The sequence below is a fragment of the Rana temporaria genome, chromosome 3, assembly GCF_905171775.1.
Source record: "Rana temporaria chromosome 3, aRanTem1.1, whole genome shotgun sequence".
Classification (NCBI taxonomy): Eukaryota; Metazoa; Chordata; class Amphibia; order Anura; family Ranidae; genus Rana; species Rana temporaria.
The window spans coordinates 282491113-282516112 of NC_053491.1; the positions used below are offsets into that span (position 1 = coordinate 282491113).

At 44.3% G+C, this 25000-nt stretch overlaps 1 protein-coding gene across 4 annotated transcripts in view; it reads left to right on the top strand.

Moving 5' to 3' along the window:
- The window catches only part of FBXW11 (F-box and WD repeat domain containing 11), a 409123-nt gene that overhangs the window by 235935 nt on the left and 148188 nt on the right, over window positions 1–25000 (top strand). For all 4 annotated transcript variants that reach the window (XM_040344702.1, XM_040344701.1, XM_040344705.1 and 1 more), the window contains one exon: window positions 23670–23919. In XM_040344702.1, the coding sequence (XP_040200636.1) occupies window positions 23670–23919 (250 nt within the window). The remainder of the gene's footprint in view (window positions 1–23669; window positions 23920–25000) is intronic.

Consider the following 25000-nt stretch of genomic DNA (forward strand, 5'->3'; position numbering starts at 1 on the left):
GCAAGTTAAAATCCGTTATTTTTGATAGAATATTAGAACCCCCAAACATTGTTTTTTTAGCTGAGAATCTATAGAATAACACATGGCGGTCATTGCAATATTTTATGTCGCTCTATTTGCGCAGCGGTCTTTCAAACGTATTCAAGAAACAAAAGACAATTTCATGAATTAAAAAAAATAACTAAACCGTAACTTAGCCTGATTGTTTTGTATAATGTTCAAGATGATGTTACGCCGAGTAAATAGATACCCAACATCATGTCACTCGTGGAATGGCGACAAACTACGTTACGGTACCAAAAAATCTCCATAGGCTTTCTTGTTAAAAAAACAAACAAAATTTAAATCTCCATAGGCGATGCTTAAAAAACGGTTACCAGGTTAGTTAGTCAGAGAAGTTCTAATGATAGAATTATTGCTCTTTCTCTGATGATCGCGGTGATACCTCACATGTGTGATTTTAACACCATTTACATATGCAGGGGCGACTTGCGTTTTCTTTGCGCGAGCTCGCGGGGACAGGGGCGCTTTAAAAAATCGTATTAATTTTATTTATTTTTACATTGTCACGTGTTTCTGTGCTTACCTTTTTTTTTATGAACTTCAGGATGAGTTGTCCGCAAATGACGCTTCAAGTTTGTTGTATTTTTACCAGCGAGTGTCGCTCCACATGGTTTGCAAAGAGTTTGGTTTTCTGTGGATGTAAACTCACTCTCATCCTTTCTAAACTACTGCCATAGTGCTGATCTATAAGGATATGCATGCCTCCTGCATGTATCCTTATCTGTCAAATGTCTCCCCTCTGTCTTTTATATGAACTGAAAAACTGCAGATTCTGTGGGTGGGTCTGTTGTCTGGAGCTCGGTGGGTGGAGTCGTGATGTCAGTAGACTCCCCACCCACCTCTACACTCCCCTTGTCAACATGTATTTTCTCTTGTGCATTCCTTACACTAAATTCTGCTATGATCCCTAACATCTAGTCAAAGATGAGCCAGAGAACTCTTTGGCTCAAAACCTGGCCGGGGGACACAGCCTCCAACTTACGCTTTATGTAGCTTTCCTTTTTCAGGCAAGTTTCTTTTTGGCACTCGCCTAGATGAAGCCTTAGAGCGTACAGCCCATAGGAAAAAGACCTTACCTGTTAAAAAAAATAATTTCCCAGAAAAAAATGTCGTCCCTCTAAAGGACAAACGAGAACATAGGATAAAAGAAAGCCAAAATGTCAATTGTCTGCCCAGAAAGGGAGGCAAAAGACAAACGTGCTTTTTAACCCTTCCCTACAAAAAAAATGCCAAACCATAGTGATGCCAAGTGGGAGGAAGATTGGAGGATTTCCTTCAACCCCTGGACCGTGGCCTTTTCACAGCCGGGCTGCGGGTGGGCAGCATGAGATAGCCGGGCGGCCGGCATATGATCGCAGAGGTGGTAGAGATAAGCGGCTGGTCAAGCAGAGATGACATCATCTCTCTCTGCCCACCCGCATCGCTGCTCTTTTGCCCTGTCCGCCTCAATGTCAGACGTGCGGCAGGAAGCAGAGAGTTGACATCTCACGCTCTCCTGCCTTCACTCCACCACCCCTCTGTGCTAAATGGACCAGTGCTGCCACCGATGCCGTGGCAGGCAGCATGCAAAGTGACATTCCACATCCTGTGGCAGGTAATGTGGCAAGTGACATTCTGCATCTGCTGTTGGGCAGTGTGGCAGGTGACATTCCCCATCTGCTGAAAGGCAACATGGTACGTGACATGCAAGTGACAATCCACATCTGGTGGCAGGCGACATGGCAAGTGACACGCTCAGGGCTCCTACTAATTATGCATTATGGCGAGTTGAACCATTTAATGTCTTCTATGTAATAGAAATAGTGCGCTGAAAAATTGCTTACCCCCGTGTGCCAAAGCAGCCCCCCCCCCGGGCCTTGGCACATTTTTCTTCCACGCAGCCGGTCCTCAGTGCCAAAAAGGTTGGGGACCGCTGCCAAAGACGTCCCAAGAGTATTAATTACTCGATTATCCAGGGACCCAGCAAAAGCTCAAACTTTACCACAGCTCATAGGGGAATTGGTAGACCAAAAAGTCCTAATACCAGTCCCCAAACAGGAAGAATAAAAGGGTTTTTACTCACAAAAACCTAAGCCATTGAGCAGTCATACAGTACAAAAAATTCAGAATGGAGTCAATCTGCTCTGTCGGGTATCTGCTACATAAAGTGTTTCATGGCAAAAATAGACCTACAGGACACCTATCTGCACATCCCACCATCAGGGAAAGCTCCCAAAAATGTCTCTGCCTAGCAGTACAGATAGGGGAAAGCATTTATGACTTTCAGACGAGCCTTACCCTTCGGTCTCTCTGTCCCAGAAGATCTTGGCCAAGATCCTGGCAGATTGCCTGGCGCAACCAAGCCTGCAAGCTATAACAATTATTTCATACCTAGACGACTTGCTGTTTTTTTAGCACCAACAAAAGAAAAGCTTCTAAGAGACCTAGTTGTAGCACAACAGTGGTTATCCCAGCTAGGATGAATCACCAACATGGAGAAATCAAATATCTCCATCTCAAAAAATCTTGTTTTCAGGTTACAGGTTCAAAGGAACAAAAAATATTACTCCCACAAGAAAAGGTCGATCACATGGGGCAACACAAATACAGACTAATCTCCCAGTTACGATAAGAGAAATGGCACTTTTAGGACTTATGACGTTCTCCATTCCAGCAATCAAATGAGACAGGTTTCACTAGAGACCACCCCAGTCCTTCCTCCAAAATTTGTGGGGAAAAGACTTGGAGGACAAGGTGTACCTCCCAGAAAAAAAAGCAAACCCTTTGGTGGTAGAGAAATCAAACCAATCTACAAGAGGGACTACTGTGGACCTTCCCGATTTCACACATATTGACTACAGATGCCAGCAGTCAGGGATGGGGGGACACTGGATGCAGTTTACCTGGACTCAACTAGAGAAACACTTGTCTAACTACAAGGAACCCAAAGCTGTAGCTAGGGGAATCTCAACTTTCCAAAGTCGGCTCGGAGGCCAACATATACAGGTCAGATCGGACAATACAACCTCTGTAGTGTACTTAAACAAACAAGGAGGGACCAGGAGTCCCATCTTGATGAGTATAGCACAGGAAATATTCTCCCGGGCAGAGAAAAATCTGGACTCTTTCAGCAATCCATCTCAAAGGAGTGCATAACAACCTAGCTGACTTTTTGAGCTCCGTTAATCTCACAAGAATGGTGACTAGATCCAACAGTGTTTGCGGAAATAGTTTCAAAGTGGGGCCTCCCAAAGAGTGACTTATTTGCCAACAACGCAAACGCCAAACTGCAAAGTTTTTTATCGCTAAATCCAAGAGATCAGTCGGTGGCAGCTGATGCCCTCCAGAATGCATGTACCTTAAGGCTGTTGCACCTTCCCATCTACATATCTGATCCCAAGAGTCCTCCCCAAATTCAGGACAGAACAAACCTCTCTTATCCTAGTAGCCCCTTGTTGGTCAAAGTAGGCATTGTTTTCACTTCTGCTATCATTAGCGGATCGACCACCTTTGATGTTACCTTTTATTTGGAACCTGTTATCCCAGGGTCCAGTACTGCATCCAAATCCAGCCATGCTAAGCATAGTGGCATGGTATCTGAAACAGAGATCCTGAAGTCTTGGGGTCTATCAAACAGTGATAAAAACTCTGCTACAAAGTCGCAAACCAGTTACAAGAGCCATATACCTGAAAGTCTGGAGGAAGTTTAACCTCTGGCTAACAGAGAATGGAAAAAGAGAATATGATTCAACAATAATTGTAGAGTTCCTGCAGGAAGGCATTGATAAAAAACCTATCCTATCCTCTTCCGCTAAAAAAATAAAATAAGTCAGCAGTTACAAATACTGCAGCTGCTGACTTTTAATATTGGGACACTTGCCTGTCCAGGGCGCCCGCGATGTCCTCACCCGATCTGTCCCTCGGCTCCCCGGTGCAGGCTCCTACATCTTCAGTAAGGTAATCAGGAAGTGAAGCCTTAAAGGAACACTAAATGTTAGTTTTTTATTAGATCAATTGATTGCTGTAAGCTAGAGCATTTAAATATCACTTACCTCGTTTTTCCTTTTGACCTCCAAAATACGGTAATCCACGTTTGAAAATGACATTTCCTGTCACTCCTCTTCTTGCTTTATACCAGCATCTGAGCCGTTTTGCATGGTGGAACGCAGAATGTGCTCACCCCCTCCCCATGACTACAGCCCTGCGTGAAGATGCTCTTATCCCTCACAGGCATGGAGGCTAAGCCTAATGGGAACTGTAGTTCCCATTAGGCCATGATGTAGCAAGAATGAATGCGCACCGCAAACCAGGAAGTCAGTGAGAATAATTCAGGAGTCACGGAGGTGAATAAAACAGCTCGATTTCAACAGGTATCAAACTAGTTATAATGCAAAACATTACTTTTTACTTTATCAGCTACTGTCAGACTTTAATTTTAAGAGGAAAATATTTTTGTCTTTACAACCCCTTTAAGGCTTCACAGCCTGGTTCCCTACTGCGCATGCGCGAGTTCACTGGTCTCTGCTGTCTGGGATCTGTGTGTGTCCCAGAAGACAGCGGGGGGGACGGAGGAGGGGCTTGGATAGCTGCGGAATCACCGAAAGTGAGAGAGAATGCCTGTTTTATACTGGTATCTGCTCCCCTCTCCCCCCTGAAAGGGGCCAAATGTCACACCAGAGGAAGGGGGGGGGACTGGAAAAGCAGAAGTTCCATTTTTGTGTGGAACTCTGCTTTAACCACCCGGACCAAAATGCAGGTAAAGGACCAGGCCCCTTTTTGCGATTCAGCACTGCGTCGCTTTAACTGACAATTGCGCGGTCGTGCGACGTGGTTACCAAACATAATTGGCGTCCTTTTTTTACCACAAATAGAACTTTCTTTTGGTGGTATTTGATGACCTCTGCGGTTAATTTTTTGCGCTATAAACAAAAATAGAGCGACAATTTTGACACTTTTTGCTATAATAAATATCCCTCAAACTTAGTTTAGGCCGATACGTATTCTTCTACCTATTTTTGGCGTTTATCAATTTGGTTTGCGCAAAATTTATAGCGTTTACAAAATAGGGGATAGTTTTATTGCATTTTATTTATTTATTTTTTACTACTAATGGCGGATTTTAGCGATTTTTTTTTTTTTCGTGACTGCGACATTATGGCGGACACATCGGACAATTTTGACACATTTCTGGGACCATTGTCGTTTTCACAGCAAAAAATGCTATATAAATGCATTTACTGTGAAAATGATGACAATTGCAGTTTGGGAGTTAACCACTAGGGGGCGCTGAAGGGGTTAAGTGTGACCTCATATGTGTTTCTAACTGTAGGGGGGCGGGGCTGGGCGTGTGACGTCATTGATCGCCTTTCCCTATATCAGGGAACAGACGATCAATGACAGCGCCACAACTAAGAACAGGGAAGGTGTGTTTACACACACCTCTCCCTGTTCTTCAGCTCCGGGGACCGATCGCGGGACTCCGGCGATCGGGTACCGCGGTCACGTAGCTTCGGACCAGGTACGTGATTGTGCCCAAACGTGCTTTTCTGCCGACATATATTGGCGTTAGGCGGTCCTTAAGTGGTTAAGCACAATTTAGGTACAGATTGCAGCCCTATCAGTCTACTTGCATCATTCCCTACAACAGGATCCGTTGATGTATTTTGTAAGGCAGTCTCTAGATTACGACCAGTGTCATGTTGTAAAATTCTGACATGTGACTTGTCTATCATGTTAAAAGCGGTCATTAAGGAGCATTTTCAGCCGTTATCAAAGGCGTCTTTAAGACTGATTAATCACTTAAAACTTTTTTTTTTTAATCGCTATGACATCTGTTCACAGGGTCAGCAAACTACAGGCTCTGTCAGAGAGCTGTTTATGCAGATATTGGAGAATAGTGTCATTCTCAGGACTTGCCAAGCATTTATCCCCAAGGTTGCTTTTTACCTTTCTCAGAAGTCAGGATATAGTGTTACCCTCCGTCTGTAGTAAACCATTGAATAACAAGGAGCAACTACATCGTAGTTGCTGGCTTGTATCTCTCCCCCCCCCCTTTTTTTTTTTCTGTTGTCCCAATTTTCTGTAGGTGGCAGTTTTGTCTGCTTGTTTCAGAATTCCTGTACCTCAGTAGACTACATGAGAAAGATTTTAATAAAAGTAAAAAAAGCTTATTTTTCTGTCTAAACAGACTTTGCTTTAGTTGTTTGGGCTGTGTATATTTCTCCTAACTTTGCAGCCAGGTAGTGTTTTTCCAGAAACCACTGTTCTAAGCCTCTCCCATTTCTCTGGCTATGACTTAATGATTCAGCTAACAGAGCGTGCATGCACACTTTGACTGCTTCTTCCCACAATCTGCTGTTCTGTTAATAGCTCAGGCAAATCTGCCTTCATGTAGATGTCAGAATGCTTAACACACCTAGCAGCCTTTTCAGCAGTAGTGACAAGTCCAGCACGTTTTTTGCAGTCTCAATTCTGTCATTCCAAGCTGCTGCCTGCAGTGGCAAGTGGTCACTGAGCCTTTCCTGCTAAATTAATCCCCTGGTACATCTCTCAGGTTTATTAATACTCTAGGTGACTGAGTAGCACATTTCTTAACCACTTGATGTACAGAAAATGTACCCCCCTTCATGACCATGCCATTTTTTGTGAGATGGCACTTCATTGCTTTAACAATTATGTAGTCGTGCAACGCTTTCCCCAAATACAATGTATGTGTTTTTTCCCCAACTAACAGATCTTTCTTTTGGTGGTATTGGAAGATCTGTGCCTTCTGTACTTGACAGAACAGCAATCTACTTTGTTTACATAGGCAGATCGCCACTCTGCTTCTGTACTGAAGTATAGGAGTGTGCCGGCCGGCATTGAGTATGGTTACAGCGGGAGCTAGGTTGCATGCTTTGAGTTAGGAGGTTTTAAGGCTAGAATTATTGCTCTCGCTCTACCGATCGCGGCAATACCTCACGTTTGTTTTTAACACCGTTTTCATATACGGGCGCTGCTCACATATGCGTTCACTTCTGCACGTGAGCTCGTCGGGATGGGGCGCATTTAAAAAAACAAAAAATCCTATTCTTATACTTTTTTTTTATTATTTCAGTTTTATTTCTATTCCAAGGAATGTAAACATTTATTTTAATAGAAAAAAGCATGATGGGTCTTCTTAGATATGAGACCTGGGGTCAAAAAGACCTCAGATCTCATATTTGGACTAAAATGCAATAAAAAAAGTAAATTGAAGGAAAAAAAATGGCCCTTCAAGAGCTATGGGCGGAAGTATCCATACCAAGCAGGAGAGAGAGGACCCGATCACTTCCGCCGCTACCGATGGCTCCGGGGGGGGGGCTCAGGGGGGGCTTTCACGCCACCGATGATGGTGGTCTTGCAGCGAATCCGCTGCAGAGACCACCAGTATCGTAAAGCGCACCCGCTGAAAAGATGGGATACCTGGGTTATGGCAGCTAGTTGCTGCCATAACCGATATCCATCTTCAAAGTGCTGACGTGTGTAAATATACAGTGGGTGGTCCGGAAGTGATCATCACTGGGTTTATTATTTTTTGTGCAGAGAATGTAATTTTTTGAACATTTTCAATTTTTCTTCATAAGTTTGGGCCAAAAGTTATACTGCTACATATGTTTAGTACAAAAAAAGTGTATATTTAATCGGTGTGAAAGTTATAGTCTACATCATTAAAAATGTATCGCACCCGATGTACTGATGGCCTATCTCGGTTCTTGAGACGATAACAAGCCAGGAAAGTACAAATAACCCCCCCCCCCCCCCTCAAATGACCCCTTTTTGGAAAGTAGAAATTCCAAGGTATTCAGTAAGAGGCATGGTGAATTTTTTGAAGTTGTCATTTTTTTCACAGTTCTTTGCAAAATAGATATTTTTTTTCCTCCAAAAAATTGTCATATTAACAGGTTATTTTTCACATGGCATGTGCATGCCACAAATTACACCCAAAAGACATTCTGCTCCTCCTGAGTATGGCCATACCACGTGTGAGACTTTTACACAGCCTGGCCACATACAGAAGCCCAACATGCAGGGAGCACAAAATTGCACACATAATTTACTGACAATCTATCACACTTATGTAGGCCCTGGAGCACCAGGACAATGGGGAAACGCACCTGAAATTACCGCATTTTGGAAAACAAACACCCCAACGTTTATTCTATGAGGCATAATGAGTCTTTTGAACGTGTCGTTTTTTTGGGCCCCCCCCCCCCCCCACAAGCTTTTTGGAAAATGTGGAAAGAAAATGAGAGAGCATTTTGTTTTGTTTTTGCACACAAAGTTGTCAATTTATAAGGTATTTCTCACACATAGCATGTGCATACCACAAATTACACCCCAAAATACATTCTGCTGCTACTCATGAGTATGGTGATACCACATGTGTAAGACTTTTACACAGCCTAGCCACATACAGCGGCCCAGCATGAAAGTAGCCCCACCAGGATCCACTGATATTGTGGCACTGATACGCACCCACTTGTGGGCACTGTACTGAGACTATTGGGCACTGTAGTGGCACAGATGAGCATCAGCCAGTTGGTTTGTCCATGATTCTGTAGGTCTTTACCATGGTTGCTGGCCTTAGTCTTACCTCTGTGCTCTTAGGGTGGCCACATCGTGGGCCATCTGGGCCGGGCCTCATTTGGCACAGATTCTGGGTACCAATGTTTAACAGACTGCATAACCTGCTTAGCTGTGGTTGGCTTCTCCGCATTCAGGAGTCTGCGTTGAATCGGAGACATCACCTCAAAACCAGGGACAGAACCTGGACGTGCTGCAGGCTCGTGTCTTTCCCCCTCTCGGGGGGTTTTTGTTACTCTGCACTTAAGCCTGAACCCTGCTTTATTTGCATGAGGGTACTGGGGCTCATTATGCTCTCCTTCAAAGTGGTGACTTAAGGGTAGTTTTACTCCAGGCCACTACAACTCTGCATTCTGACAGTGTAGGTCAAGCAGAGCTGATCCCTGGACCACCCCATGCCATTCTCCCTACTGACAGAATATCCCTGGCATTGTAGATCTGAGACCTAGGAAATGTGTGTGTGTGTGTATACTGCTCGGGCTCGGTGATGAGAGGATATGTAATCAATGCTTCCGCAGTTGCTGCTAGAGTGCTGACAAGGGATGGAACCTGTCTTTGTTACTGTAAAGCTTCTAAGAACAATGGGTTGACCCCCAAGGTCCCACATCTAGATGTCCTGGAGTGGTGGATCTCTGAGTCGAAGTGCTTTCTCCCACTGAATTGGGAAGTTCTCATGATGGATGCCAGCCTTTTGGGCTGGGAAATTGTCTTTGGGACTTTGACGGCCAAGGGAACCGGGTCGCAACCAGAAATTGGGCTTTCCTTTAACCTATTGCTCAGGGCTATTCGCTTTTCTTTAGTGTTGCACCCTTCCAATATACAGTGGGTTTAATTATTATTTGATCCCCTTAAGTTTTTTTTAGTTTGCCCACTTACAAAGAAATTTATGGGGGCTGTAGTTTTTATCATAGGTGTATTTTAAATGATAGAGACAGAATATCAATCAAAAATCTATTATAAAAAAGTTAATTTTATAAATGTAGTCGCAGTTCATTGAGTAAAAGTATTTGATCCCCTACCAACCAACAATAATTTTGGCTCCCACAGACTGGCTACAGTATGTGCCCATGTGGTACACAGATTAGTCTTGTCTTTAGGAGCACCTTCTTAAAAATTGACAACTTGTTATATATAAGATACCTGTCCACATAATCTTTCTTCCCTTTTTTAAAACACACCATCGTAGGCAAGACCAAAGAGCTGTCAAAAGACTTCAGGGACAAGATTGTAGACCCTGTATAAGGCTTGAATGGGCTACTGGACCAATCAGCAAGAAGCTTGGTGAGGAGACAACTGTTGGAGCGATTATTCACAAATGGAAGAATTACAAAATAACTATCAAGCTCCTTCAGTCTGGAGCTCCGTGCAAAATTACGCCTCCTGGGGTAAGGATGATCATGAGAAAAGTGAGCAATCGGCCCAGAACTACACGGGAGGAGCTTGTGAATGATCTCAAGGCAGTTGGGACTACAGTCGCCAAACAAACCATTGGTTACACAATCCGCCACCATTAATTTAGATCATGCAGTGCTCGCAAGGTCCCCCCCTCAAGAAGGCACATCTGAAGTTTGCCAATGAACATCTAAATGCTTCAGAGAAGGATTGGGATAAAGTGCTGTCGTCAGATGAGACCAAAATTGAGCGCTTTGGCATTACTCGATTTGACATGTTTGGAGGAAGAAAAACGCCGACTATTACCATAAGAACACCATCCCTACAGTCAAGCACGGAGGTCGAAACACATATTCCTTTGGAGTGTTTCTCTGCTAAAGATACAGGCTGACTTGCCGCATTTTGTAAAATCTTGGATCAAAAAACCCTTCTTCCCTCCGCCAGATCACTGATGGGTTGTGTATGGGTCTTCCAGGATGACAATGACCCAAAACATACCGCCAAGGTAGCAGAGGAGTTGCTCAAGAAGAAGCCTATAAAGGTTAAGGAGTGGCCTAGCCAGTCTCCAGACTTTAATCCCTTTTAGAAAATTCATGGAAGATTGTTTCCACTATTGTAAGGCCCAGTGTCTATTGCCAACATCCTGGTTGAACAAGTTAAAAACCAGAACCCCCGTTGACTATTGGGACTTTAAGGGCAATCGGTACACTACACTCGCATGTTAAAAAAAATATATCCATTTGTAATTGCATATTAAGAATCCAAAGATTAAGCCAGCCTTATTGTGCAAACGTATTCATAGATACATGTGTTAAGAGTTCTTCTGTCTCCATTGTACCCTAACGTGTTTCAGGTAAACGCCTTTCTTCAGGGGTACTTTAAAAGAGATGCATCTGTTCATCAGTTTCACTCATAATGTATGGCCGTGTAGATAGTAAGAGTCACTGCCTTAGCCTGGACAAGGGATCCACTGAGGCGTCACCTCCCCCAGGTCCTCAGCCCAACGGAGGTCCCCACACTGCGGTCACTGAGGTTCGGACACCACAGAATGGATACTGTATAACTATACCCTGTGAAAAGACCGCTACTGGGTGCTATGTTCCTAAATGCCCATACGTTTTTTACGGGGAGGGAAGTTTTGCACCCCTGGTAGTAATCTGTGTGCTGTCCTTCCAGGCAATGGAGAGAGTTGAAACTTTGCATTGTCAAGCGACAGCCAAGAAGTCTTGAGGGTTTAGAGAAGATCTGTAGAGTGGACCAAAATCCCTCCTGAGATGTGTGCAAACCTGGTAGCCAACCACAAGATACTGCTTACTTCTGTACTTAACAAGGGTTTCTCCAACAAGTCATGTTTTGCTTGGGGATCAAATGCTTATTTTACTCAGTGAAATGAAAGTCATTTATAACATTTACATCATGTGTTTTTCTGGATTTATGGTTGAAATTCTGTCTTCCTCATTTAATATACACCTGATAAAAATTATAGACCCTTCATTTCTTTATAAGTGGGCAAACTTACAAAAACTGCAGGGGATAAAATAATAATTTTCCCCTTTGTATATATCATAGTTTGTAAACAAAAATATATAAAAAAAAAAAAGATTATAATCAAAGCAGCTATTACTACAAATTGTGCACCTGTCATGCTGCAACAGAAAAAATATTACAAATCTTGAAACGTTATCAGTACAAAGACCACAAATCCGTAAATTAACACTAAATAAAAAACATGCGCATGTACAGTGCCTTGAAAAAGTGTTCATACCCCTTGACATTTTCCACATTTTGTCATGTTACAACCAAAATCGTAAAAAAAAAATATTGGGATTTTATCTGATAGACCAACACAAAGTGACACCTAATTGTGAAATAAGAAAAATGATTAATGGTTTTAAACACTTTTTACAAATTATGAAAAGTGTGGTCTGCATTTTTATTCAGTCCCCTTTTACTCTGATACCCCTAACTAAAATTCAGTGCAACCAATTGCCCTCAGTCACCTAATTAGTAAATATAGTCTACCTGTCTGTAATTGAATCTCAGTATAAATACAGCTGTTCTGTGAAGTCTTTAGAGGTTTGTTAGAGAACCTTGGTGAACAAACGACATCATGAAGGCCAAGGAACACACCAGACAGGTCAGGGATAAAGTTGTGGAGAAGTTTAAATATAAGCTTTGAATATCTCACAGAGCCACAGTTAAATCCGTCTGAAAATGAAACGGAAAGAGTATTGCACAACTGAAAACCTATTGTATGTATTGCACAATGGCCATCTTTCACTCTCCTCTTCTCCACTTCCTTCCTCCCTCACTTTATTTTATTTATTCCCTGTGTTTGTCACGTTTTTGTATTTTTTTTTTGTTTGTACATGGTTTGTTGCACTGTGGCTGGTAGGGCGTAGGTCCTCGGGCCTGCCCTGAAAGTCTTAGGGTCCTCTCACAGGGTCTCCCTTCGGGCGTGCCCCACCTCACCTAGTACTTGGGTGGGGCTGTTTCGGCAGACCCTCCAGAGAAAGGGGTTAGTCTGGTTTCGGCCAGATGGACAAAGTGCAAGTACCCTTGTCCCCGTCTGGAGGCTAACACCCCTGGGGATTCAGGGCGAGGGCCTATGTACATCCGATGCATGTTTTCGTGTCGCCTCTTTATGTTGTGCACATTTTTTTGGCACCGGGTGAAGTTTTTAAATGTGTTTCACAGGCCATGGGCTTTAAAAAAAAGTTACATGGGTTGAAAAGCGTCCATCTAGTTCAACCAATAACAAAACATACAATCCCATATACACAATCCTATACTGACAACTTTGCGAAGTAGAGCAGACTTACTGTATGGCTCTACCAACAAGCTAAAATATCCCAAATCATTATGTATGCAGTGGGGAAAGTTATTTGATCCCCTGAAAATTTTGTGAGTTTGCCCACTTAAAAAGAAATGTACCTATGACAATTATAGACCTTACATTTTAAGTGATAGACAGAATAACAACCAAAAATACAGAAAACGCACATGATGGAAATTGAGTTGCAGTTCAGTGAGTGAAATATTTGATCCCCAAGCAAAACTTGTTTTAGTATGTGGAGAAACCCTTGTTGGCAAGATCAGAGGTAAGGCGTTTCTTGTAGTTGGTTACCAGGTTTGCATACATTTTAGTGATTTTGGTCCACTCTTGTTTACAGATAGTCTCTAAATGCTTTAAGGTTTCTTGGCTTTTGCTTGGCAACTCACTTTTAGCTCCCACCATATATATTTTAAAAGATTAAGGTCTGGAGACTGGCTAGGCCACTCCATGGCCCTAATGTGCTTCTTGAGCCACTCATTTGTTGCCTTGGCAGTATGTTTTGGGTCATTATCATGCTGGAAGACCCATCTTCAGTGTTCTGGCTGAGAGAAGGTGGTTCTCATCCAAGATTTTACAATACATGGTCCTGTGCGGCAAAGTCGGCATGTACCTTTTAGCAGAGAAATCACCCCAAAGAATGTTTCCACCTCCGTGCTTGACTGTAGGGATGGTGTTCTTGGGTTCATAGTCCGCATTTTTCTTCCTTCAAACACAAGTCGAGTTATTGCCAGAAAGCTTAATTTTGGACTCATCTGACCACAGCACTTTCTCCCAATCCTCCTTTGAATCATATAAATGTTTATTTGCAAACTTCAGACCGGGATGTACACGTGCATTTTTGTGCCATGCTTGGAGGAAGAAAAATGCTAACTATGACTCTAAGAGCACCATCCCTCAAACCTAATGCTTTGGGGTTGTTTCTCTGCTAAAGGTACAAGCAGACTGAGCTGCATTGAGGTGCCAAAGGACAGGGCCATGTATTGTAAAATATTGAATGAGAACCACTTTTTTCAGCCATAACATTGAAGATGGGTCATGGATGGGTCTTCCAGCATGACAATGACCCAAACATACTATCAAGGCAACAAAGGAGTGGCTCAAGAAGAAGCACATTAAGGTCATACAGTGGCCTAGCCAGTCTCCAGACCTTAATCCTATAGCAAATCTATGGAGGGAGCTGAAACTGAGTTGCCAAGTGACAGCTATGAAACCTTAAGTATTTAAAGAGCTGTAAAGAAGAGGACCATAATCCCTCCTGAGATGTATGTATACTTGGTAACCAACTACAAGAAACATTGTGGCTCTGTGCTTTTCAACGGTTTCTCCACCAAGTGCTAAGTCATGTTTTGCTTGGGGTTCAAATACTAATTTACTTACTGAACTGCAACTTAATTTATATTGTGTTTTTTGTTTATTATGTCTCATTTAAAATACACAGCTGATGAAATTTATAGACCCTTAATTTCTTGTGTGTGTGTATGTACAGTGCTGTGAAAAGTATTTGCCCCCTTCCTGATTTGTTAATTTTTTTGCATATTTCTCACACTAAAATGATTCAGATCATCAAACATTTTTTTTAATATTACACAAAGATAACCTGAGTAAATCCAAGATGCAGTTTTTAAATTATTTCATTTATTAATAGAAAAAATCTGTTCAAACCTGCCTGGCAGGTGAAAAAGGTAATTGCACCCTCCATGCTAAATCATTTATCTGTGATAAATGACAATTTTATGGAAAGCTGAGCTAAATTTCACTTGCCACACCCAGGCCTGATTACTGCCAGACCTGTTGAATAAAGAAATCGCATAAATAGAAGCTGTCTGACAAAGTGAAGCACACCAACAGATCACAAAAAGCCACACATGATGCCACAATCAAATAATTCAAGAACAGATTAGAAACGATCTAATGGACATTTATCAGCCTAGAAAGGGTTTCAAATCCATGTCTAAGGCTTTAACGCTCCAGGGAACCACAGGGAGAGCCACATTATCTCCATTTGTGGATAATGGAACAGTGGCAAACCTTACCGGGAGTTGTCGGCCTACAAAGCTCCAGGAGCATGACGACTCATCCAGGAGGTCATAAAAGAACCCAGAATAACATCTAAAGAACTGCAGGCCTCACTTGCCCCGGGTAAGATCAGTGTTCATGATTTAACAATAAGAAAGAGACTGGGCAAAAATGGCATCCATGGGAGAGTTCGAAGGCCAAAGCCACTGCTGACCAAAAAAGAACACAAAGGCTCATCTCACATTTACCAAAAATACATCTTGATATTATCCTCAATACTTTTAGACAAATAGTCCATAGACTGATGAGGCAAAAATGTAACTTTTTGGAAGGTGTGTGTGTGTGTGTGTGTGTGTGTGTGTGTGTGTGTGTGTGTCCTATTACATCTGGCATAAAACGAATACAGCATTTCATAACAAGAACATCATACCAACAGTCAGACGTGGTGGTAGCATGATGGTCTGGGGCTGCTTTGCTGCTTCAGGACCTGGACAACTTGCCATAATTGATAGAACCATGAATTCTGAGCTCTACCAGAAAATTTTAAAGGACAATGTCCAGCCATCAGTTTGTGACCTCAAGTGCATTTGGGTTATGCAGCAGGAAAATGATCCACAACAGCACGTCTACCTCCAAATGGTTCAAACTAAGCACAATTTATGTTTTGGAGTGGCCTAGTCAAAGCCCGGACTTAATTCCAATTGAGATGCTGTATCATGACCTTGCCGTTCATGCTAGAAAACCCTCCAATGTGGCTGAATTGAAACAATTCTGCTAAAATTGCTCCACAGCAATGTGAAAGACTCATTGCCAGTTATCGCAAAGGCTTGATTGCAGTTGTTGCCGCCAAGTGTGGCACAACCAGTTATTAAGTTTTGGGGTCTAATTACTTTTTCACATAAAGCCAGGCAGGTTTGGACAGCTTTTTTTGCACTAATAAATTCATCATTTAAAAACTGCATTTCTTTCGTCCATGGACGGACACAGCTTCCTATACTCTTGACTGTAGGGTTATGTTCCGTCTATTAGGATGGTTATGTTCCGTCTATTAGGAGAGAACTAGGCAGACATGTTAATGGTTAAAACATGTAAACTTTTACTGTAAAAAAAACATGTAAACTTTAGCAAAGCTGAAACGGCCCCCGCCCAGGGGGCGGTCCCTCTGGTCATAACCCCTCACACTGCTCTGAGCAGCTCAGGTTTTTTTTCTGCCTAGTAGTGAAGGACCTGGCTCCCTTATGGGCCCATGGTCCTGAGGAACTTTTTTATTTTTAAAGATTTTAATTTATTTAATTTTTTGATCCTGAGATCTTCTATCAACTGCCGGCTGGGTGACAGGCTTGATGATATAGATCCTTGTAGTCTCCCTAGTCCGGCCATCGAGCGTGAGCAGGCATTAGCTATGCGCTGGGTTGGCCACGACATACCCCATTGCTCCAGGGGTGGCCGGTGAGCTTTTTGCTCCACGGCTCACATATGACCAGGCTGCTTGCTGTCTGTCACAGTGGGCCGTGGCCGGCAGCTACTCCGTACTGCTCGGAAGTGGGTCTGTCAGGAATGCACCAGCAGTCCTCGCAAGGACGGGTAAGTAATTGTAGAAAGAAATGTTTGGACAGCCGCACTCTGGAAAAACCTTCTGAGTTGCCTTTTATTGATAAAAGTATTCAAACACCACACATCACAGCAAAGACAGGGGCATACAGCTGACGTTTCGCACTACAATCAGTGCTTACTCATAGCTCAAGGACAGGTAAGTACTTTCCTCCTGTCTCGGCAGGATGGAACAGCTGGGCTTCCTAGGGGGGGTCGATTTGGAGGGTCTCGGGTCATCCCTCCTTCTCCTCCCCTCCTTCCCTGCTGTGACTGACCTGGGAGCCTGTGAGGTTGTTTTATCTATCCTGGCCGGGGGCTATGGGGGTCCTCCGCTCCGGGGCCACTGCGTTTTTTTTTTTCCGGCCTTCTCGTCCACATTATGTCCTCGGCACCGTTTTTCTTGAATCTGCGCCATTTTATTGTGCCCGCGCTGCTGCTATTAAAATGCGTCTGGCGGCCATTTTCTTGTAGCCGCGCTGTGACGCAGGTGACTACAGCGGCGGCCAATTTCTAGTAGTTTGCGCTCCTTTTGCCCGGCGGTCATCTTGGAGTGGTCTTTTACACAAGTCTTGGCCTCTGGTGCTAAAGGGGCTTTATGAACAGCACGAACAGTGCAGTTTTACCTCAGAGACACTCGGTGTAGTGCAGGAAAGCGGACCGCAGCACTGTGCAGTTTCTTGTCAGGGTGGAATCCCCCTTGAATACCCATTTTGGTCATTACAGGGTGGGTCTTTTTTTTTTTTTTTGTGCACTTGTTCCTTGACTATAGTCCCTGAGGGTGGTCAGGTGAGCGGGTCAGCATGGTGTCAGAAGCTGGCGCTTCTTCCCCAGACATTCCAGTAGTGGCAACTGGTGCCCCTGCGGTCCCTGTGGACACTTGGTCGGCAGTCCTGGAATCATTTTGTTGCCAGGGTGGAAGCGGTGTGTGGTTGCAAGGGGGGTATAAAACGCCCCCTCCCCCCACCATCTCTTGGGGATAGATCTGACTTGGGCCCAGCTGCGGCCCAGGGCCCTGGTTCAGAGGTATCGGGGGATGCGGACCAGGACCTTTTGGACAGTGAGGAAGACTCCAGGTCCGGGTCAGTGCAAGACAAGGCACTGGTTGGAGCTCTTATCACCGCAGTGCGGGACACATTTAAATTGGAGGATATTGTCGGCACATCTGCTGATAGGTCGGTCCCTTTTGGGTCCCATAAGCAGGCCCACGCTGCTAAGGTGTTTCCTTATGTGCTCTTTTTTGTCAAGTTCATAGATAAAGAATGGGAATGACTGCAGAGGACCTTTGCAGTCCTTAAGTGCATGGCAGTCCGTTACCCCTTTGAGGAGATCCTTTTAAATTGGGCATCTCCCCCGGTGGTGGACCCCCCGGTATCAAGGTTGAACTAGGCAACCACGATTCCGGTTGAGGGAACCTCTGCCTTTAAAGTCCCTGCTGACAGGAGGTCCAAAGCGGTAGGTCAGATCATGTTCTCTATGCTGGGTTCAGCATTATGGCCTATTTTGGCTATGTCACTGGTGTCAGACACTTACTGAATGGGCAAGACTATTGCACCAGGAGTTGGAAGAGCATCATGCTCCTCCAGGCTGTGTGGAACTGGCTGACCAGTTAGTGCATGGCCTCAAGTATGTCTGCGATGCAGCTCTGGATGCAGCTCCCTTGATCTCCAGAGCCTCAGTATCTGCAGTGGTTCTGCGGCATCTAATTTGGCTTAAGGTCTGGTCTGCAGACCAGGCTTCCAAGAAGAGTATCTGGGTCCGATTCTAGACTGAGGCGAGAATTTTTCTCCCTCTGGAAAAGTTGCACTCTTCAGACGGCGGTGAAGCTGTTAATGTCCCGCAAGTGGTCGTCGCTGTGCTTTTGCATGAGAGTCCTGGGTCTCATGGTAGCCTCCTTCGAGGCAGTACCATATGCTCAATTCCACACACGAGTCTTGCAGAAGGAGATCCTGTCCAAATGGGACAAGTGTTTGTGATCCCTGGATTGTCAAATCCGGGTGAGCCACCTAGTCAGGACTTCCCTGGTCTGGTGGTTGAGATCTCCAGCTCTTCATGCCAGAAAGTCGTTCCTTCCCTGTCATTGGATGGTGATCGCGACGGACGCTAGTCTGACCGGTTGGGGGGGAACGACGAGTCTGGGGTGTGACACAGGAAGAATCTCGCCTGCCGATTAATGTCCTGTAACTCCGATCGATCAGGCTGTGCCTCTTCTCATGCTCGCAGAGCCTACTGGGGCGTTCGGTCAGAATCCATTCGGACAACATCATGGCGGTGGTGTACATCAACCATCAAGGAGGAACAAGAAGCTTGGCTGCAGCGTCGGAGGTCGCTCACATCCTGAGGTGGGCAGAATGGAGCGTGCCTTTCTGTGCGTAGAAAACTGGCAAGCGGACTATCTAAAGTCGCCAGACGCTGGACCAAGGAGATTGGTCACTACACCCGAAGGTATTGCGCCTCCTTTGCCAAAAATGGGGCGAGCCAGACGTGGATCACCTGACTTCGCGACTCAATCAAAAGGTGTTGAGGTTCGTGGCCAGGTCAAAAGATCCTTGGGCGGACGCGACAGATGCGTTGGTTGCCCCATGGGGACAGTATCGGCTGATATATGCATTTCCCCCACTGAAACTGCTTCCTCGTCTGCTCCACAGAGGGAAATCCGAGGGGAACCCAATGATCCTAATTGCTCCAGATTGGCCTCGGCGTCCCTGGTACGCCGACCTAGTGCGCCTGGTGGCGGATGCTTCTTAGCGCCTGCCATTGCGGGAGGACCTTCTGTCACAAGGTCCCATTCTCCATCCTGCTTTACAGTCGCTGACTTTAACGGCATGGCTGTTGAAAGCCATGTGCTGAGAGACCGGGGCCTGTCTGATTCGGTTATTTCCACCATGCTGAGGGCTCGGAAGTCTTTTTGGAAGATTTACCATTGTATGTGGAAGGCCTACATCTCTGTGTGAAGAGAGATAGGGTGGCATCCACGTACATATTCTGTTTCTAGGATCCTGCTGTTCTTGCAGCAGGGAGTGGATCAGAAGCTTGCCTTAGGCACTATTAAGGGGCAGATTTCAGCTTTGGCTGTTTTCTTTTAACGGCCATTGGCGTCCCACTCACTGGTGAGTACGTTTGTGCAAGGGGTTCGACATGTGGCTCCTCCGGTTCTACCACTACTACCTCCGTGGGATTTGAACCTGCTGCTCTCTGTGCTTCAGAAACCTCCTTTTGAAAACACTCTCTCAAAAAGTTGCCTTTCTAGTGGATCAGACAGCTCGTGATTCAGGCTTACGCCCTGAAAGGGCTGGCGCCTCCCTTTCCTGTCACTGCGCATTCAACCAGGGCAATTGGTGCTTCCTGGGCTTTCCGACATCAAGCGTCTGTCTCACAGGTATCTAAAGCAGTGACTTGGTCGTCCATTCACACTTTCACTACGTTTTATAAGGTTGATGTAAGTGCATCTTCTGATGCCTGCTTCGGCCGCAAAGTTTTGCAAGCGGCAGTTTAAGGTTGCGTCTCCTCGGTTGAGGAGCTCTAGTGTGTTGAGGTGAAGTTTTGGTTTTTAATTGCTGTTCCCACCCCTCGTTTCTGACACTGCTTGGGGAAGTCCCTACAGTCAGGAGTATAAGGAAGCTGTGTCCGTCCATGGAAGAAAGAGAAAATAGGATTTTTGTAATCACTGTAAAATCCTTTTCTCTGAAGTCCATGGATGGACACAGCACCCACCCCTCCTGCTCAATTTGTGTAGAAAAAATGATATACATTTTGGGTACAGCATTGCATGACTGCACAATTACCAGGTAAAACGGCATGGTGCTAAATGGCAAAAAAAATGCACAGATCATGAAGGGGGTCAAACCTTCCGGAGCTGAAGTGGTTAACCATAATGTGGCACCAAAATTGACACCTCTCAAAGATATTATGTCTTGTGTGGAAAGTTGTTTTGCCATGGTCTCAGCCATTTACAATTGAATCCAGGGTACTATTGAGGGTGGTGTCTTCGTCTTGTGGTTTTTCAGGACCTCTTGCTGGTGGTGGACACTGGATGTGGACCTGCAAGCATGAAGGTTCAACAACCTGGATGAGTTTGCTACCAGGTTTGGGGACCCTTATTCATTTTTGGTTTATGCTTCGACTCCATGGGATCAGTTCTCATTGATCTATGCCTTCTCTCCCTTGAAGCTTAATTTGCGACTGCTCTGCCAGTTTGAGATGGAGGGCATTCCAGTGAACCTTGTGGCATGGATTTGACCCAAAAGAACATAGAAATATTTTTTTGGTTCATGCCAGTTTCTTCCTCTCACTTTTTGTTTGCCAAAAGTCGAGAGCATATAATTTGGTCTTTGTCACCTGTACTTTACTTCCAGAAGGGGATTTTACAGGCAAGTCACAAAACCCCCTTTTTAAACTCGCCTTTAAAATCCTCTTCTCAGAGTCCCTTGAGAGACGCAGCTCCCTCTTCTCATATGCTATCTTTCCTCTTTGGACTGCTTGCCACAACTGAGGAAGTGGAAAGGTTATAGTCTCTCTAAGGGGCTGGCCTTCAGTTTTTGTGTGCCTAATATCCATTTCTCCTGCAGGTGGCATACTTTGTTTGAAAAGAGTCCACCTAGTTCAACCAATAAAAAACAAACCATACAATCCCATATGCACAATCTTGTACCCAGTTAATCCAGAGGAAGGCAAAAAACCCCAGCAAAGCATGCTCCAATTTGCTGCAACAGGGAAAAAAATTCCTTCCTGTTCCCCCCAAGAGGTAATCTGATATTTCCCAGATCAACATTACCTATAATTGTTAGTATCCAGTATATTATGTACATTTAGGAAATAATCCAGGCCCTTTTTAAAGCAATCTACTGAGCTGGCCAAAACCACCTCTGGAGGGAGTCTATTCTACTTTGTCACAGCTTTTACTATGAACAAACCTTTACGTTTTTGGAGATGAAATCTCTTCCTCTAGACCAGTGGTTCTCAACCTAGGGGTCGGGACCCCCACGGGGGTCAAATTACGATTTGCCAGGGGTCACCAAATCTTGGGCTGTTCCTGAAGCCCATACCACTCTCCCAGCCTTTTTGCGGCTGCCCAGCAGGGCTGTCCCTGGAGCCTGTGGAAGCCCACCTGGGCTGTCCCTGGAGCCTGTGGAAGCCCACCTGGGCTGTCCCTGGAGCCTGTGGAAGCCCACCTGGGCTGTCCCTGGAGCCTGTGGAAGCCCACCTGGGCTGTCCCTGGAGCCTGTGGAAGCCCACCTGGGCTGTCCCTGGAGCCTGTGGAAGCCCACCTGGGCTGTCTCTGGAGCCCGCAGCCGCCCACTCAGCCTCTTCACAGCCACCCATTCAGATCATGGCATGGCTGGGGGGCAGAGACTAGAGGTCAGCTGACTGGTGAGGAATGTGAAGTAGAAGGGGCTGGAGGAGACCCTATCTCCTGAGAGAGCTAGAAAGAGTGGTACATCCTAAAATGTACCATAAGGGGTTTTAATACTGTACAAGTGGAAAGGACTCAGGGAGCACTAATTGTTCGTGAGTTAGGGATGCAAATTACTTGTCTTGCCTTGGATGCTGACAACCCACGCTACGAAAATAATTTTACTGTTAGTGGGTCCCCACAACTTGGGAAATTTTATTAAGGGTCACGGCAATAGTAAGGTTGAGAACCACTGCTCTAGACGTAGAGTATGTCAGTGTTGGCCTTGGTTGCTTATTATCCATTAAGCTATGTCCCCCATCGGAGAAAGGGATTTTACAGAGTGAGAAATTCCATTATTTCATGACTAAAATATGGCAAGACTGCTGACTGTTTTAAAGCCATTTTACCCTTCTCTCTCTTCTAAACTCTCCAGAGGCAAGCTCACACAGAGTGAGTACATATTATAATGTAGGTTAGAGGAGGTCTGCTTAAAACATCCCAGAAGTAACATGTTCTTTTTGGGTAGGGCAGCAGCGTTTGATGTCACTTTTTTAGTACTGATTTCCGTGGTGGCTGCAAATCTTTTTGTTAAAATTCTCATTTCTTTTGGTTCACACCTTTTTTGTTTTTTGCGGTTTAAAATAAGTGACTAGGAGAACTGGTGGAGATTTTTTTCAAGAGCACCCTGAGGTTTAGAATTTCCTAGGTGTTCAAGAAAAAAAAATCTGAAGTTAAACACAGGAACTTTGATGCATGTTATGATAACTTTTGTTTTGCAAGGTAAATCTGCATTCAGGTGTTAAAGTGGTTGTAATCCCATAAAAAAAAAAAAAAACCTGCAAGACAAAGGCATAATGAGCTAGTATGCTACTAGCTCATTATAAAATACTTGCTTTAGATCGAATCTGTTGCAGTGGTCCCCGTACACCGCTGTGACTGACATGTCTCCCGGAGTTATTTTCAGGATTGTGAGCTTTGGCGCTGTTTGGTTGGAGCCGTGATATCCCACCCGCGAATGCACAAGGGAGCTGCCAATCACGGCATAAGGCCTTTAGAAACAGCACGATGAAGCGGTTTCTTCAGTGCACATGAGCCAAGGACATCAGCGCAAGCGTATATGGTAACCATCTCCTAAACCGTGCAGGTTTAAGAGATATTTACAGTACCTAGAGGTAAGCCTTATTATAGGCTTTCCTCTAGGTACACGTGGTGTAACAGGGTTTACAACCACTTTAAAGCACACTTGGACATGCATTTTTAATTACCCAAAGATACTATCTTCTCTTGAAATGTAAAGGAATTCTGAAAGACCTAGGGTCAGTATGCAACCAAGTCATCATGGGGCACGGACGTTGGCAGTCCATCAGGCCGAACCGTTTAATGATGAGAACAAGAGGACTTTAGCAGCAATGTTTTATTATACAGGAAGTTTACTGTATAAATGTAATATTTCCTGACTGCGTCCCCCCCCCCCCCCTTTTTAGCTTTGTTAAGTCTAAGGAAGGATGAGAACCTTTATCAAGTACTTGTTGCTTTCTCTTCCTATAGATATGCCTTTATCTTCTGCATAGGGGGACAGAAAGTGAATTTACAAGCCCCCTAGCTGGGACACAGCCAGATTTATGTTTTATCCCTTCCCCAATCTTTTTAATTTTATTAAAAAAAAAAAAAAAAAAATGTTTTGTTTGGAATTATGCTTTTCAAGTGTAATTTATTCATATATCTAATGTATTAGTAATGAATGGCTGCTTTGATTTTATATTTTAGTTGTTTGTTTTTGTATTCACATTTTAGAGTTTGGGATGTGAACAGCGGGGAAGTACTCAATACTCTGATTCATCATAATGAAGCAGTACTTCATCTTCGATTTTGCAATGGCTTAATGGTAACCTGTTCAAAAGACCGGTCAATTGCTGTATGGGATATGGCTTCTCCTACGGATATTACACTACGGCGAGTCTTGGTTGGTCATCGCGCAGCTGTAAATGTAGTGGACTTTGATGACAAATACATTGTTTCTGCTTCTGGTGATAGAACAATTAAGGTAAGTCTGTTCTTTAGTTACATAGTAAGGACACTAGTCGAACTAGCTCAGCCTGTTTGTGTGTGTTTGTCACTATTTTCAATATCCTTGTACGTTTATGAACACATCTAAAAGTTTTTATGAAGTTATCTGTACCCTTTGCTGATGGTACCAACTGCAGAAAGGGAGTTCCTCATCCTTGCCACTCTAAGAGTAAAGAATTACTTATGTTGAACATTGAACCACTTGTCGTCCAGCTCTTCGTGTTTTCTTTAGGGACCTTAGATTAAATGGCATTATAATTTAAAGTTTTTTTTTTTATTGTAAGAATATCCCCTCTTAAGCGCCTCTTCTAGAGAGGGAATAGATTTTTGTTTTTAATATTTTTTTTGTAATCATTACTCATAACTGATGTCCTCCAGTCACCTTATTACCTGTGTTGCCCTTCTCTGGACTCTTTCCTGAGGATTAATGACCAAAACTAGATGGCATACAAGATATCTGCCTGAACCTGTGTTTTGTAATTTGGTATCTTTCTAGTTTTATATCATGATTAAATACTTTTTTAATGCTTAGCCTATTTACTGCATGCTGGCATTACTAGCTGCAGCTGTCATTACATACTATTGCTCAGCCTGTGATCTGCAATGACCCCCAGATCTTTTTCCATCCTAGATTCCCCAAGAGGGTCCTCCCTCTAGCACAGGGGTGTCAAACTAAAATTCATCGGGGGCTGCATCAGCAGTTTGGTTGCCCTCAAAAGGCCGGTTGTATCGGTGCTCACACCAGTGGCGTAGCGAGGGTTGTCAGCACTTGGGGTAATTTGCTCCCCAAGACTCACATCCTTACCTATTTTCAGCTAGCTCCAGTCTGGTTACATGATCCCCTGTGTGAACCAGCGGTGGCTGGAGGGGAGAGGAGAGCGTCAATGACTGGTAAAGCCTGGAGTGGTGACATCACCCATAGATTCCTGTGTCCCATCTGTTGGTGCTCCCTCCTCTCCCCTGCATACCCCACTGGCTCACAGAGGGAATAACATGACCGGACAGCCTGAAAATAAATGTTTATATCCTTTCTACACAGGTTAGCCATCATAGGCATT